This window comes from Vulpes lagopus, chromosome 13, assembly GCF_018345385.1.
Source record: "Vulpes lagopus strain Blue_001 chromosome 13, ASM1834538v1, whole genome shotgun sequence".
In the NCBI taxonomy this organism is placed as follows: Eukaryota; Metazoa; Chordata; class Mammalia; order Carnivora; family Canidae; genus Vulpes; species Vulpes lagopus.
In genome coordinates, this window is record NC_054836.1 from 3,932,120 (window position 1) to 3,946,362 (window position 14,243).

At 38.9% G+C, this 14,243-nt stretch overlaps 1 protein-coding gene and 1 pseudogene across 2 annotated transcripts in view; one reads left to right on the forward strand and one right to left on the reverse strand.

The window, feature by feature from the left end:
* TNPO3 (transportin 3) overlaps positions 1 to 14,243 on the reverse strand; it is an 83,168-nt gene that overhangs the window by 4,851 nt on the left and 64,074 nt on the right. For both annotated transcript variants that reach the window (XM_041727756.1, XM_041727757.1), the window contains 5 exons: positions 14,088 to 14,204; positions 13,273 to 13,367; positions 11,841 to 11,997; positions 9,901 to 10,068; positions 4,614 to 4,726 (listed from right to left, as the gene is read on the reverse strand). In XM_041727756.1, the coding sequence (XP_041583690.1) occupies positions 4,614 to 4,726; positions 9,901 to 10,068; positions 11,841 to 11,997; positions 13,273 to 13,367; positions 14,088 to 14,204 (650 nt within the window). The remainder of the gene's footprint in view (positions 1 to 4,613; positions 4,727 to 9,900; positions 10,069 to 11,840; positions 11,998 to 13,272; positions 13,368 to 14,087; positions 14,205 to 14,243) is intronic.
* LOC121474695 lies at positions 6,097 to 9,070 on the forward strand (annotated as a pseudogene).

The window sequence follows — 14,243 nt, forward strand, 5'->3', positions numbered from 1 at the left end:
CTGGCTTCTAGTCCCACAATTCTGATCCTTTCACCATACTTCTGAATACTTTTGTGGTGCTCATTCCTCAAGCCCCGTAATCCTAGCAGTGTGCTGAGAAACACAGCCCTTTTCACCTGATGTTCTGGTGGATGACAGAAAGTAACCAAACTCTAACTGATGATCTGAGCAAGAAGATACCCCATACTGGCTTCTAACTCTAGAATCAATGTTTCCTTAATTCAACATCTTCTGACCTTGTGATCCTCATGCCAAGTGTTAAGAGTCAGAGAATAAACATCAACACAGAGAAATGGGAAATGATGGCAGGATTTCTTCCAGTCATAATTAATGGTATCTGGAGAGCAAGAATATTTCAGAATGAAAAACCTCAGCTTTCTTCAAGTTGACCAACCAAAAATGTTAGAGAATTAGTTAATTACCAGTACCATTTGAAAAACAGGCTTGGACTTGCTGAAATGAAACTGAACCAGTTTGCCCTCCCTGTTAGGATGGCAAACAAAGCAACATGTTGAGGCAGGAGTTATAAGACCTTAAAACCAAAAGGGAGACTGAGTCATGCATGGAACAGAAGGTTCAAGAGCAATACACATACTAGAGAAAGAGAATTACTATAAGGAGGTGAGCAATCACAAACCTTCTCTAGCACCTCAACATTACCTCTTCTACTCATTTCCCACGACTGTGTCACAGCCTACTCTAGGAGGAGCAGCAAAACTTGTTCCGCAATGAGAGATCAAGTAGGCCAGGTTGGTAGTGCACCTTATTTCCCCATATCACAAGGCAAAAATCAAAGATATTTTTTTTTGTAGCATTGCATTATTTGGGGTCCTTTCCTGTGTGCCTCAATTTTCCTTAAACAAGGTAATGTCCATGACTTTTCAGATTTATTCTATTGTTCTACCTATCATAGATTAGCCCAGATAAGGGAATACAGGTTTGGTGGAGACCTATTCTAGAATGTGTGGGTGGCTGCCTTAGAGCTGTCAGGAGACATGCTCAAGCTAGCTTTGCAAATGCATAAAAACATTCCTGCAGATTCTGTTCCAAGGAGAAAGTTAACATTCATTGATCACCTACAACATGCCAAATCTTTAGATATCCACATGGTATCTCATAATAACCCTTTATGAATAAGATAGATATTATCCTATTTTATAGATGAATAGGCTGAGGTTCAGTAAGTGGCAAGATTCATGCCAACATCCTTGACTCTAAGCCTAGTGCTTTGATGGTTCTCTCCAGGCTCCCATTTGCTTTAAGGAAATTAGAACCAATATGATCTTCCCTTCTATTCCACTAGATGGAATAGATGGAATAGAGCAAAATAGAAGCAGAAAGAAGCTATACTCTTTCCCCTGAGACTGCTTATGGGTGGAATAGTACTTCCACCGGGAAGATTCATAGTAAAAATAAATAAAATAATTTTGTAAAGTCTTCCCAGTCAATATACACCTACCTAGAAGAGGGGAAATTCCCTTCTGGCAAAATATGTCATGAAGGTAGTCACAAGCCATTTTTTGATCATGCATGTCATTTGGCCTATGGCCAAAAGTCAGTTACTCCTGGGACATGATGTTAAGCCACTTCTAGTAAGCTACAAAATAGAACTCACAGGCTTTGAATTTTAACAAATTAACAAAATTATTGGTGAAACCCTGGGAGATGAGAAACCCTTGCATTTTGGAAAGCAAGATCAAGAAATTAGTCTCAGAAAAGATTAGCTCTCGTACCACCACTTCGTAAGTTGTGGTGGGGAGGAACAAACAGATTCCTTGCTAAGCACAGAGCCCGATGTGGGGCTCAATTCCAGGACCCCAAGATCATGACCTGAGCCTAAGTCAGACACTTAACTGACTGAGCCACTCAGGCACCCCTCTCCCCCCTTTAAAAAACTAGGTCTGGTTTTAATTACAAAAGTATACCACATGCTCATGAAAAAATGAAAACAATATAGAAAGTTATGACGTAAAAAGTCTTTTCTGCCTTCTTGGTCCTAGCTATCTTTCCAGAAATTTACTATGGATATATATAGCAGCTTTTAAAAGTGCAAGTTGGTTCCTTTACAACTGGATCAAAAAGAATGTAATACTTAAACTATAAGACACTGCTGAAAAGAAATTAAAGACTCCAATAAATACAAAGACATCTCCTTGTTCATAGACTGGAAAACTTAATTTTGTTAGGATGTCAATACTACTCAAAGCAATCTCATAGGTTCAATGCAATCCCTATCAAAAATCCTAATGAGGGCAGCCTCGATGGCCCAGCGGTTTGGTGCCGCCTTCAGCCCGAGGTATGATCCTGGAGACTCAGGATCGAGTCCCACGTTGGGCTCCCTGCATGGAGCCTGCTTCTCTCTCTGCCTGTGTCTCTGCCTCTCTCTCTCTCTCTCTCTCTCTCTCTCTGTGTCTGTCATGAATAAATACAATCTTAAAAAAAAAAAATCCTAATGATATTTTTTGTGAAAATAGAAAAATCTATCCTAAAATTCATAGGGAATTCCCAAAGACCCCAAACAACCCTGGACAAAGAACAAAGTTGGGGGGGTCTTATATTTCCCAATTTCAAAATTATTACAAAGCTATAACAACCAAAGCAGTATGGTACTGACATAAGACAGACACAGAGATCAATGGAAGAGAACAGAGGGCCCCCAAAAAAATCCCTCAATATATGGTCAAATAATTTTCAATAAGGGTGCCATGGGTAAAAGGACAGTGCTGGGAATTCTTTTCAATCCAAAGGAATTGAAAGCAGGGTCTTTTTTTTTTTTTTTAAAGGGGGGAGGGGCAGAGAGGAAGAGAGAATCTTAAGGCAGGTTCCATGCCCATCACAAAACTCAAATGTGGTGCTTGAGACCATGACCTTAGCTGAAATCAAGAGTTGGACACTTAACTGACTGAGGTTCCAGGTGTCCTGAAAGCAAGAGTCTTAAAGAGATATTTATACACCCATATTCATAGCAGCATTACTTAGAACAGCCAAGAGGTAGAAGCAATCCAAATGTCCATCAATAGATGAATAAATAAATGTGGTATATACAGAAAATGGAATGTCCTTCAGCCGTAAAAAGGAAGGAAATTCTGACACATACTACCAACATGGATGAACCTTGAGAACATTACACTGAGTCACAAAAGTACAAATACTGTATGATTTCACTTATATGAGGTACCCAGAGTAGCTGAATCAAACAGAAAGTAGAGTGATGGTTGCTGGGGACGGGAGGCTAGGAGGAGGGTGAGTTGATGTTTTAGGAGTAAAGTTTCAGTTTTATAAGACAAAAAAAATTCCGGACAGTGATTGCACAATGTACTTAACACTCCTGAACAGTATATTTAATAATGGTTAAAACGATAAATTCTATCTGTATTTCATCACAATTAGAAATTTAAGAAAACCATCAGTAGAAGCTGGGTTGGTTATATGATACTGTTATTTTTCCCCTCTATAATATACCTTACATATACTTCTGTATCATGACATTTTTGCTCCTTTTTATTAGTGCCTATTTATTTAGTTACATTCTGTTAATCAGTTAACCAATTTTTACTAATGAGCAATTAGAATATTTATAGTGTTTTTCACTATTACCAACCCTTCTGCAACACTCAATTCTCAGACCTATAAATAATTCCACTACTGTATGACTGTAAGCTAATACCTAAAATCTAGGCAGAATTCTAGAGATACTAGACATATAAAAAGATGTATTGGGGAAGGTAGCACACAGTTACAAAATACAACTGCTATCAAGAGCCATAAAATCTCATAACCTTGATCCAATGACTGCATTTTAAGGAAAATAATCAAAAGAAGGAAAAGGCTAGAGTTTTTTTTTTTTTTTTTTTTTAGGCTACAGTTTTAATATTACTTGTAATACTGAAAAATAATCTAAATGTATACTAATAGAGGCACCGTCCAGAAATTAAACAACACCTTTACAGCTATGAAGTAGTAATTAAGACTATGCAGCTACACTTATGTTTACTATGTTCACAGTAAAAAAAAAACAAAAACAAACAAAAAAAACTCATGTATACTTCTTAACATTTTAACTAAGCTTCAAGCAATTGACTCATGGGCTTAAAGCATCTCAGATATTTCATTTGGCCTGCATGCAATTAGAATTTCAGTATCTTAGGCATAATGAGTATTTTCCAATTCACTTCAGTTTACATCATCTATGTTTTACAACTAATGGTTTGCCTAATTCACATCTATAGTCCTGATCCCCGAATACAGACAAGAACAGAGGACTCCAGAAAGAAAAAGATAGATCTTGTGAAGGGTAGTGGTCTGCTGAATGCATTTTTCTCTTGGAAGAAATAATGCTTCCACTTACCCATTAAGATCTTATACCTGTTAATAAGTTTGTACAGTAAAACTGATGCACACCTATACAGCATGGTGATATTTCCCCTCAAATTGGTTTCTAATGTCAATGTGGGCAATTCAACGCTAAACAGACACTGAATTGTGAATTTTAAGGCACACGAGAAACATACTCCTGGGTATATTTGGTATAAGAAACAAAGATACATTTTTTTCTGCACACCATTTCTGTTCACATTAAAACACAACAAAAAAAAAAACCCCACATCACTCACCTAGTGACTTGTTTGTGGAAATCTGTAAGTTGTTTGTGTGTCACTGTGACCGCTCCCACAGTTGTCTCCTTTGGCAAACCTTTCAAGGAGTTCTCTAACCATCGACAAAAAGTCTGTGCAGAGAAGATGGTTAGAGTTTTAAGAAGAGGCAGGGCTCACTCAACTGGACTCTACAAGTAATAACACAACCCGCAGGTTTTCCTTAGCAGCATCAGCTCTTCCAGACTTGGAAGGACGTAAAGGAATTAACAAAAGCACTACTATCTTTAGGCCTTCTAACCCTCTGGGGTTTGGAATGGTCTACAAAGGCAAATCTAGATTTCACTTCAAAGGTGCAGCAGGCCATCATTTCAAAAGCACTTCTCTACCTTAGAAATGATGTCTCTTCTGGATGAGACTATTGTTCTGTTCCTATCATTAAACTTCTGTAATATTTCAAAAATTAAACAGCTGTTAGAAAACTCGAGTACAATGATCAAAGGCAACTTACAGCAAAAGTTCAGTACCACAAAGAGCAAGGACAAAAAGTATAGTAAGTAAACATGTCAAAGAATATACATATAATACGAATCCAGAGTCTAAAGGATTTTAAGGTCAACTATTCAGTCAACTCCTTTGTGATACCTGCCTTTTCTCTGGGCCAGAAAATTTTGTTGCTCACTCTGGTTGCTATCTATCTATCTATCTATCTATCTATCTATCTAATCTATCTATCTATCTATCTATCTATCTATCTATCTATTTATTTATTTATTTAGAGTTTTTAGAGGTTTTTTAAAAATTTTATTTATTTATTTATTTATGATAGTCACACAGAGAGAGAGGCAGAGACACAGGCAGAGGGAGAAGCAAGCTCCATGCACCGGGAGCCCGATGTGGGATTCGATCCCGGGTCTCCAGGATTGCGCCCTGGGCCAAAGGCAGGCGCCAAACCGCTGTGCCACCCAGGGATCCCTCTGGTTGCTATTTAAAAGAATATTATTGGGGTGCCTGGTGGCTCAGTGGGTTGAGCATCCCAACTCTGTTTTGGTTCAGGTCATGATCTGATGGATTATGGGGTCGAGCCCCATGTCGGGTTCCAACGCTAAACAGGTCATCAGCTTGGGATTCTCTTTCTCCCTCTGTCCCTGTCCCTACCCCAACTCACAGACTCTCTCACTCTCAAATAAATACCACTTTTAAAAAAATGTTGTAAAAGAATATTTTTTATATCTGAGCACAGTCTCTCTCTTTATACCTTTCATATGCACAAAAACTGTCTACCCCTACCCTTCTTACTTCCTTCCTCTTCAAATTAAAAAATCAATTCTAGAGACTTCCTCTGGGTTATTTTCAGTTAAATTGTTCTTTTTTGAGTTAGCTCTAATTTTCTACACCTTTCTTTTTCTTTCTTTTTTTTTTCTTTAAGATTTTATTTATTTATTCATGACAGACACAGAGAGAGAGAGGCAGAGATAGGCAGAGGGAGAAGCAGGCTCCATGCAGGGAGCCCAATGTAGGACCCGATCCCTGGACTCCAGGATCACGCCCTGGGCCAAAGGCAGGCACTAAACTGCTAGACCACCCAGGAGTCCCTTCTACACCTTTTTTCTTATTTAACACCTTTCTTAAGTAGGGTGTATATTTTGGTCATAGTTTTCAGCAGTAAAATAACGTTTTAGAACTATATTTTTTACATTATATATTCCATTATGTTAATTTATGGTAACAGACTGGAGCAAAAGTAAATATTCCATTACAATGTTTAAGAAGTACTGCATAATTCTCCAAGTGTTGCTCCCAAAGAAGACAATACTACTAAGATAAAAACAAGCAGGGGCAAGAAATTCTGGAAGAACCATTAATTGATAAAGTTTTGGAATCCAAAAACAGCCTGTGAATTTACAATATAGCCCCAAATGGAACAATCAGAAATGAAACTAAAAAGCAAAACTAATCAGCTAGCACAGAATGGGTCTAATCATCTACCAGTAAAGGAATCTGAGAAATCTGGTTGAAAACACTGAGTAAATGGCCACAGATGGGTATCTAACAAAGAAAGAGAGGAAGAGAGGTAAGGGTTTTATAGTATATTCAAGTCACGTGACGAAGCTGATACACCATCTTCTATTGAAGAATCTGTGTGCTGAATTTTGAAAATGGTACGATTAAGAAAGTGCTCAGTGCAAATTTTCTTTGGACTTATATCCTTAGAGAATTTCAATCAGTTTACAGGGTATGAACAACCCAAATTTATGTAAGAGTTCCTTTACAAAAACTTAGCTGTAAGTTGATGTTTATAGAAAACAATCTTTTTAAATTGCTTGACCACCATTCTGTGGTTATCTATATAGTAAACTCTTATGAGCCCATGGCTATTTCATTTCTGTTCCTGCCTAAATGTGTGGTTCTAATTTTATTCTTCTGTTAGCACTTAACCATAGATTTACAAATCCAGAATGTTTTCGTTTTTATTTTTTAAAAATATTTTTAAAAATTCATTTATTTGAGGGGGGGGGGCGGAGAATACAAGCAGAGGGGAGGGCCGGAGGGAGAGGGAGAAAAAGACTCCTGAGTAGGGAGTCCCACATGGGACTCGAGCCTGGACCCTGAGATCATTACCTGAGCTTAAGGGAGCTGCCTAAGTCACCCACGGGCCCCAAGAATGTTTTTATAAAGTTAGGTTTAGTGCCACTCTTTTGACCTATGCTGCCCCGTCTGCCGCCTATGGGGAAGATGGGAAGCAGGAGAGGAGCTCGCGTAGGCCGTCACCCAGGTCCTCCAGCCACGCCGTCCCAAAGAGTGTACGATGTTTGCCTGCGCCAAGCTCGCTTGCACCCCTGTTCTGATCCGAGCTGGATCCAGAGTTGCATACAGACCAATTTCTGCATCAGTGTTATATTGACCAAAGGCTAGGACTGGAGAGCACTCTACAGTATTTAATCGGGCCCAGAATGGTGTGTCTCAGCTAATCCAAAGGGAGTTTCAGACCAGTGCAATCAGCAGAGACACTGATACTGCTGCCAAATTTTTTGGTGCAGGTGCTGCAACAGTGGGAGTGGCTGGTTCTGGTGCTGGTATTGGAAAAGTCTTTGGCAGCTTTATAACTGGTTATGCCAGAAACCCTTCGCTGAAGCAGCAGTGGTTTTCATATGCTATCCTGGGATTTGCCTTGTCTGAAGCTCTGGGTCTCTTTTCTTTGATGGTTGCTTTCTTGATTTTGTTTGCTATGTAACAGAAATTACTGTTTGAAACGTTGGCATTCATATTAATTACAGACATAATTCTGTGTACCTTACTGTGACTCCATAAACTGTACTATTGGTGTCATGGAAATGTACATTTCCAAGGTCATTTCATTAAAGATGAAAACTTTAAAAAAATAAACTCAAATTTACATAGTAAGTTTTCTGTTACCTGGGAACCAAGTATATTTGTAAAAAAAAAAAAAAAAACAAAACCAGTAACAGTATGAAAATTTCACTTCTCATGTCAAGGACTTTTGGAATTAAACTTGGTCCTGAGGGGTTCACAGAGTACTTTCTTTAGGAAAACACAAAAATATAGCCATATTAGATTGAAATAGAACATAATGAACTACTAGCAATAGGAACTACAGGCACTATTCATTCCTGAAGCATCTGAGCTTACATGGAAGAATTGCAGAGCTATCTGATGAAACCAGAGTCACATAGAAGTCTCAAGAGTTTGATATATCAAGAATTAGGGGTGCCTGGGTGGCGCAGCTGGTTAAGTGTCCAACTCTTGGTTCAGCTCAGGTCATGGTCTCATGGTCATGAGATCAAGCTCTGTGTTGGGCTCAGCATGGAGTTCGCTCGAGATTCTCCCTTCTGCTGCTGCTGCTCCCATTCCTGCTCTCTCTCAAACAAATAATTAAGTCTTAAATCAAGTAAAGCATATACTCACTTGGACAACATACACTAATCACTAAATTTTGGAGATGAATACACAAATCCAAGGCAGAACCTTTGGCTCAGTAACATCTGTTTTGTGAAACTGCTGAAGTTGAAGCTAACAACTATTATCAGTGATACAAAGCAGGAAACAACATTAAGATGCATGTGGACTTAAAAGTTACAATAAACTTGTGCATCTGGATTTTTCTGTAGTTCTGGAAGACAGTTCACTTTAACTGAAGCAACTGTATACTTTCCTGAACTGCTTTTATATTAATATTAAAAATTATAAATCCTATTTAAAAATCATGTACAGGCTATATATACTTTACCACTATGCTCAAAACTTTCATGCAGTACATATAACCTGATTTATGATCATGTGGCCCAGTAATGAAATTACTGGATAACCTAACAAAAACTTCCTTGCTCAGGTGATAAATGACCTGGATCAAGAATTGAAACATCAGGGGCGCCTGGGTAGCTTAGTGGGTTAAACACCTGCCTTTAGCTTGAGTCATGATCCCAGGGTCCTGGAATCGAGCCCTGCATTGCGTTCCCTGCTAAGTTTCTCCTTCCTCCTGCAGTGGGCTCCCTGTTTCTTGCTTCTTCTCCCTCTGCCTCTCCCCACTGCTTGTGCTCTCTCTCTCTCAAATAAATTAATTAAAATTAAAATAAAAAATAAAATAAATAAAATAACTGAAACAAGATGCAAATTAACCCAAAGGAGAAAAAAAAAAATCCAAGAGTATATTGTGAGCTAATTTTCTGCTTCTATATCCCCAAATGCCCTGGCTAGATTTATTAGCATGGAAAACCATACAGTGCTATCTAAGGAGCTTGAAGTAAATTTACTTCTTGAATATATCCATCTGTATCATTATAAAACTGATATATGGGCATCTCTTCACACAAGTGAACAAATTTCTCACTGGCCAGCCACAGAACTTAGTATTCACTTCAGGTAATATAAACCCTGTGACAGTGAAACCAACATGTTTTCAAAAACCTAATAATGAATCACTGGCCTTCTATAGGCCCCATCATCTATTAATTAAACTTAGCAATATGCCTAGAATAGGTTCCATGGATATATAATAGAGCTGTTTCCTTTTTTTTTTTTTTTAATTTTTATTTATTTATGATAGTCACACAGAGAGAGAGAGAGAGGCAGAGACACAGGCAGAGAGAGAAGCAGGCTCCATGCACCGGGAGCCCGACGTGGGATTCGATCCCGGGTCTCCAGGATCGTGCCCTGGGCCAAAGGCAGGTGCCAAACCGCTGCGCCACCCAGGGATCCCCATAATAGAGCTGTTTTCAAAGTTATAATCGGCCTCCAGGAATCAAAGTTTAGGACTGTGAGAATGGGTTCTTCATGAAAATGATCTTACCGGTCTGTCAACCTGCATGATCTCCCAGAGTACTTCAGCCACATCTGGTAGGGTATAGGGGGGGAGACAAAAGCAGCATGTGTGGAGCAGCTGGCTTACAAGCTGCTGTCCAAGCTGGTTCATCACTTGTCCAATCAGTTCTTTCCGTAATTCAAAATCTTCTTCATGCTATAAGGAAACAGAGCAAAAATAAGCTCTAATTTCAAATCTCCACTCTAATAGTAATTCCTCTTTTCTAGAGAAGGAAATGTATATATAACAGCTACATTCACAGACGCCACTAAAATGTTCTGTCATTAGGAAGAAAATATTAAGAGTTTAGTATCAAGGAAATGGGCATGAATTCAGCTGAGACTAACTTTAACCCTTAGATTTTTTCATGAACAGAAAGCAGAAGAGAAATAATGATTGATGGTTATAGGTAGCAATTTTAATTCTTTTTCTGTGAAAAATAGTGTCTATTTCCTTTTTAAAAACCAACTGATGGGATCCCTGGGTGGCGCAGCGGTTTGGCGCCTGCCTTTGGCCCAGGGCAGGATCCTGGAGACCGGGGATCGAATCCCACGTCGGGCTCCCGGTGCATGGAGCCTGCTTCTCTCTCTGCCTGTGTCTCTGCCTCTCTCTCTCTCTCTGGGACTATCATAAATAAATAAGAATTAAAAAAAAAAAAAAAAAAACTGATGGGCAGCCCCGGTGGCTCAGCGGTTTAGTGCCGCCTTCAGCCCAGGGCCTGATCCTGGAGCATCTGGAGATCCTGGAGATCCTGGATCCTGGAGAGTCCCGCATCGGGCTCTCTGCGTGTAGCCTGCTTCTCCCTCTGCCTGTGCCTCTGCCTCAGTCTCTCTCTGTGTCTCTCATGAATAAATAAATAAAATCTTAAAAAAATAAAATAAAACCAACTGAAAAATCAAAGACTTCTCTCAGATACCTAATCTTTTCTATCAAAAAAACCCTTATTTTCTTCCTTTCTATAGTCTTGAATATACATATACTTCTAATATCTTTAAAAAAATAATTTTTTTATAAATTGCTTTTCACATATAGTTTTCTTCTTTTTCTTTTACTACCAAACTTATTAAATAATTAGCCCATTCATGTAATTGCTTATTTTTTTTTTATTTTTATTTTTTTGTAATTGCTTCTTTCTTTTTTTTTTTTTTTTAATTTTTTTTTATTTATTTATGATAGTCACACACACAGAGAGAGAGGCAGAGACACAGGCAGAGGGAGAAGCAGGCTCCACGCACCGGGAGCCCGACGTGGGACCCGATTCTGGGTCTCCAGGATCGCGCCCTGGGTCAAAGGCAGGCGCCAAACTGCTGCGCCACCCAGGGATCCCGTAATTGCTTATTTCTTTACCGTTCTGTTACCTTCAATTCTATTCCACATTTAGCCAAATCAACCTTTGAAAATTTTGTGAGCCATTATATACTCCAGCCAAACAGGTCTTTTGATTGTCTAACATACTTAGTACTATCCTTTCTCTGGCTATATTAATGCCCCAATTAAGACTACCCTCCCCCTCTCTAATCCATCCAAATTCTATCTATATCTGATGGTTGCACTGAGGTCTTGCTTCTCCCAGAAACTAATCCCAACCCACTTCTGACCAAAGAGCTTTCCCTCCTTTGATCTCACAGCAATCATGACTTTTATCAGTCATCTGGCAATCAAATACTGCTTTTCTTTTGTTATTTAAATCTATATATTTATCTCTTCAGCCAAACCTAAATAACATGGAGGTAGAAATATTTTTAGACTGTTTTATGTAGCTTACAGCACTTAGTAGAGTCTATCTTAAATCTAATAATGTTTTGGTTAGTGAATAGTATGTACCTACCAATACATATCAAATAAGGAGAATCTGGTTTTCCCCTAAGAAATGAAGAGATATAAAAAAGGCAGTGAGCTGCAAAATAAAGTACACCGTTTATACTTACATCATTGGCTACCCCTGTATGGATAAGGTCTCGTAGGAACCTCATGACACTGCAATTGGCATCCCGGTGGTCCAGGGTAGTAGAGGCAATGGCCCACTGTAAGATAGGGATGACCACTTGGCTTCTCAGCAAGGTAACAGGGCTACGCTGAATAAACCTGATGCAGAAAGATAGGGTAGGTATAAATGACAGGATTAGGCTCTACAAGCAACCAGAGTAAAAGGCAAAACTATGAATAGAGACAGTAAAAAGATCAGTGGTTGCTAGCCATCAAAGGGTAAGGGAGGACTCAACAGGTAGAACACAGTGATTTTCAGGATATTAAAACTATTTCATATGATAATGGTAGATATATGTCATTATACATTTGTCCAAACCCACAGAAGGTACACTACCAAGACTAAACCCTAATGTAAACTATGGACTTTGAGGGAGGTGTGGGGTGGTAGTGGTGCAGGGGGTATATGGGAACTCTCTAAACTTTCCACTCAATATTACATGAGATTTCTCAGACCCTTTAATGTACGTGGAGAATCTCTGCAAAAAAGACACAATATTTTCCAAATTTACTTTACCATGCTTATTTGTGCAAAGAGCATCTCTGGGGATCAGTTTTTCAAGGAACACACAGTGGGAAAGCAGAGACTAGAGAGCCTACCCAACAGTTCTTTCATATCAATGACAACAACAACAAAAACAAAGGTGTTTCTAACTTGTCCAAAAACTAACCAAAAAAGTGTTCAATAGTCAATCCTGAAACAGTCAAAACTATTTCGCATTTGTAAGTGATACATATTAAATGTATAATTACATATAATAATCTATTTTTAATATTTTTTAAATGCTTTTATGTTCGCTACTGATTTGGTTCAAATTCCTTACCTAGGGACTAAAGAAGGAATTCAAAGGTTTGGCAATAATATAGTCAGTGTTACTGGTAGAAGGAATTTAAGCAGTAATTGGGGTGGAAAGCTGAGGGTAGAACCAGAAATTAACAAGTTAATTTATAAGGCACCTTAAAATCTTAAAAACTTTTTACTCTGAAATATGATTTTATCTAAAAGATGCCAAGCCTCCTAAAGGAAAAAGCTGAAGTGAAGCATGTCATCATAGCAGCACAGAAAGTTAAAACCAGAGGGGATTCTAGAGATTTTCTAGTCAAATGTTTTTTGTCAAGCTGGTTTTATTGTCTTGTGTGTGTTCCCTCTTTGTTATAGAAACCCAGCTGCTTTCCCCCACTCCCATCTAACTCCTCTTCCTCACTTACAGGGATATTCCAGTTCATATTTAACTTTGGGCTAGGAATCATTAACCTACTTATATATACTCCACTAACCTCATTTTATAGAGAAGCAATCAAGTGTTACATGACAAGACTAAGCAGTGATGGGGATAAGCAATAAAGTAAGGATTGCTCTTCAGAAGGACTGACCTGGTGGCCAGCCTGAACAGATCATCCACAGTGTCAGGGTGATTCTGGAGCCCATTCTGCTGTTCCAGCAGCTGAAAGGTGGGGATGCACAGTGCCTAAAACAGAATAGAGATTTTAAATAAGTGCTAGTACATAAATCCAACAGCATTCAGACTTGCTAAATATCACAACATACACAAAAGGAACAAAGTGGGGGAAGTACAGATGGGAAAAGAAAAACACTCCGAGGAGAATTAGATCAAGAAAAGGAAGAGAGAAATCTTTCTCAGTTGATGTAGTTTTCACATATGAAGTGCATATTTCAGATAGGGTTGAGGGTATAAATTTTAGTTGATGAAACTAGATAGATGTCATCTCAAAGTTTTAGAAGTTTCTGGGGGCACTGGAGTGGCTTAGTCAGTTGAGCATTTGACTTTTGATTTTGGCTCAGGTTATAACCTCAGGGTCATAAGAGCAAACCCTGTGTTGAGCTCAATGGTGGGCATGGAGACTGCTTAAGATTCTGTCTTCCTCTGCCCACACCCACACCTTCCCGCAGCTAGCTCTCTAAAAAAATTTAGAACTTTCTGAAAGTAAGACTGCTTATGTACTACATTATCAGGTGCCCCTGATCCTTACATTCATATGGCCAATATCTCTCTCATTCTCCCAGGCATGACTGTCCAGAGAGTAACTAGAAAGTTTCTACCTCCCTGTTATTAGGTAATCAATATGCCTGGATGATAAACACAGAGAAGCAAGAGAATTCAAAACATGGTGAAGAACAAACTGCTAAGCCTTTAGTCCCTCCAAGAAACTCCCCAAGAAAAACAGACCTGGAGCATGTCTAGGAGTCCCTGCCGACAGCCCTCTTCCATGCCATATTCATCCACGAGGATACTGCCAAGGTACAGGAAACAGGAATGCTGATGTACGTGGTATACATTCACCATCTGCCAAGGGAAAAACCAGTTAGTTCAATTCTTTACTCC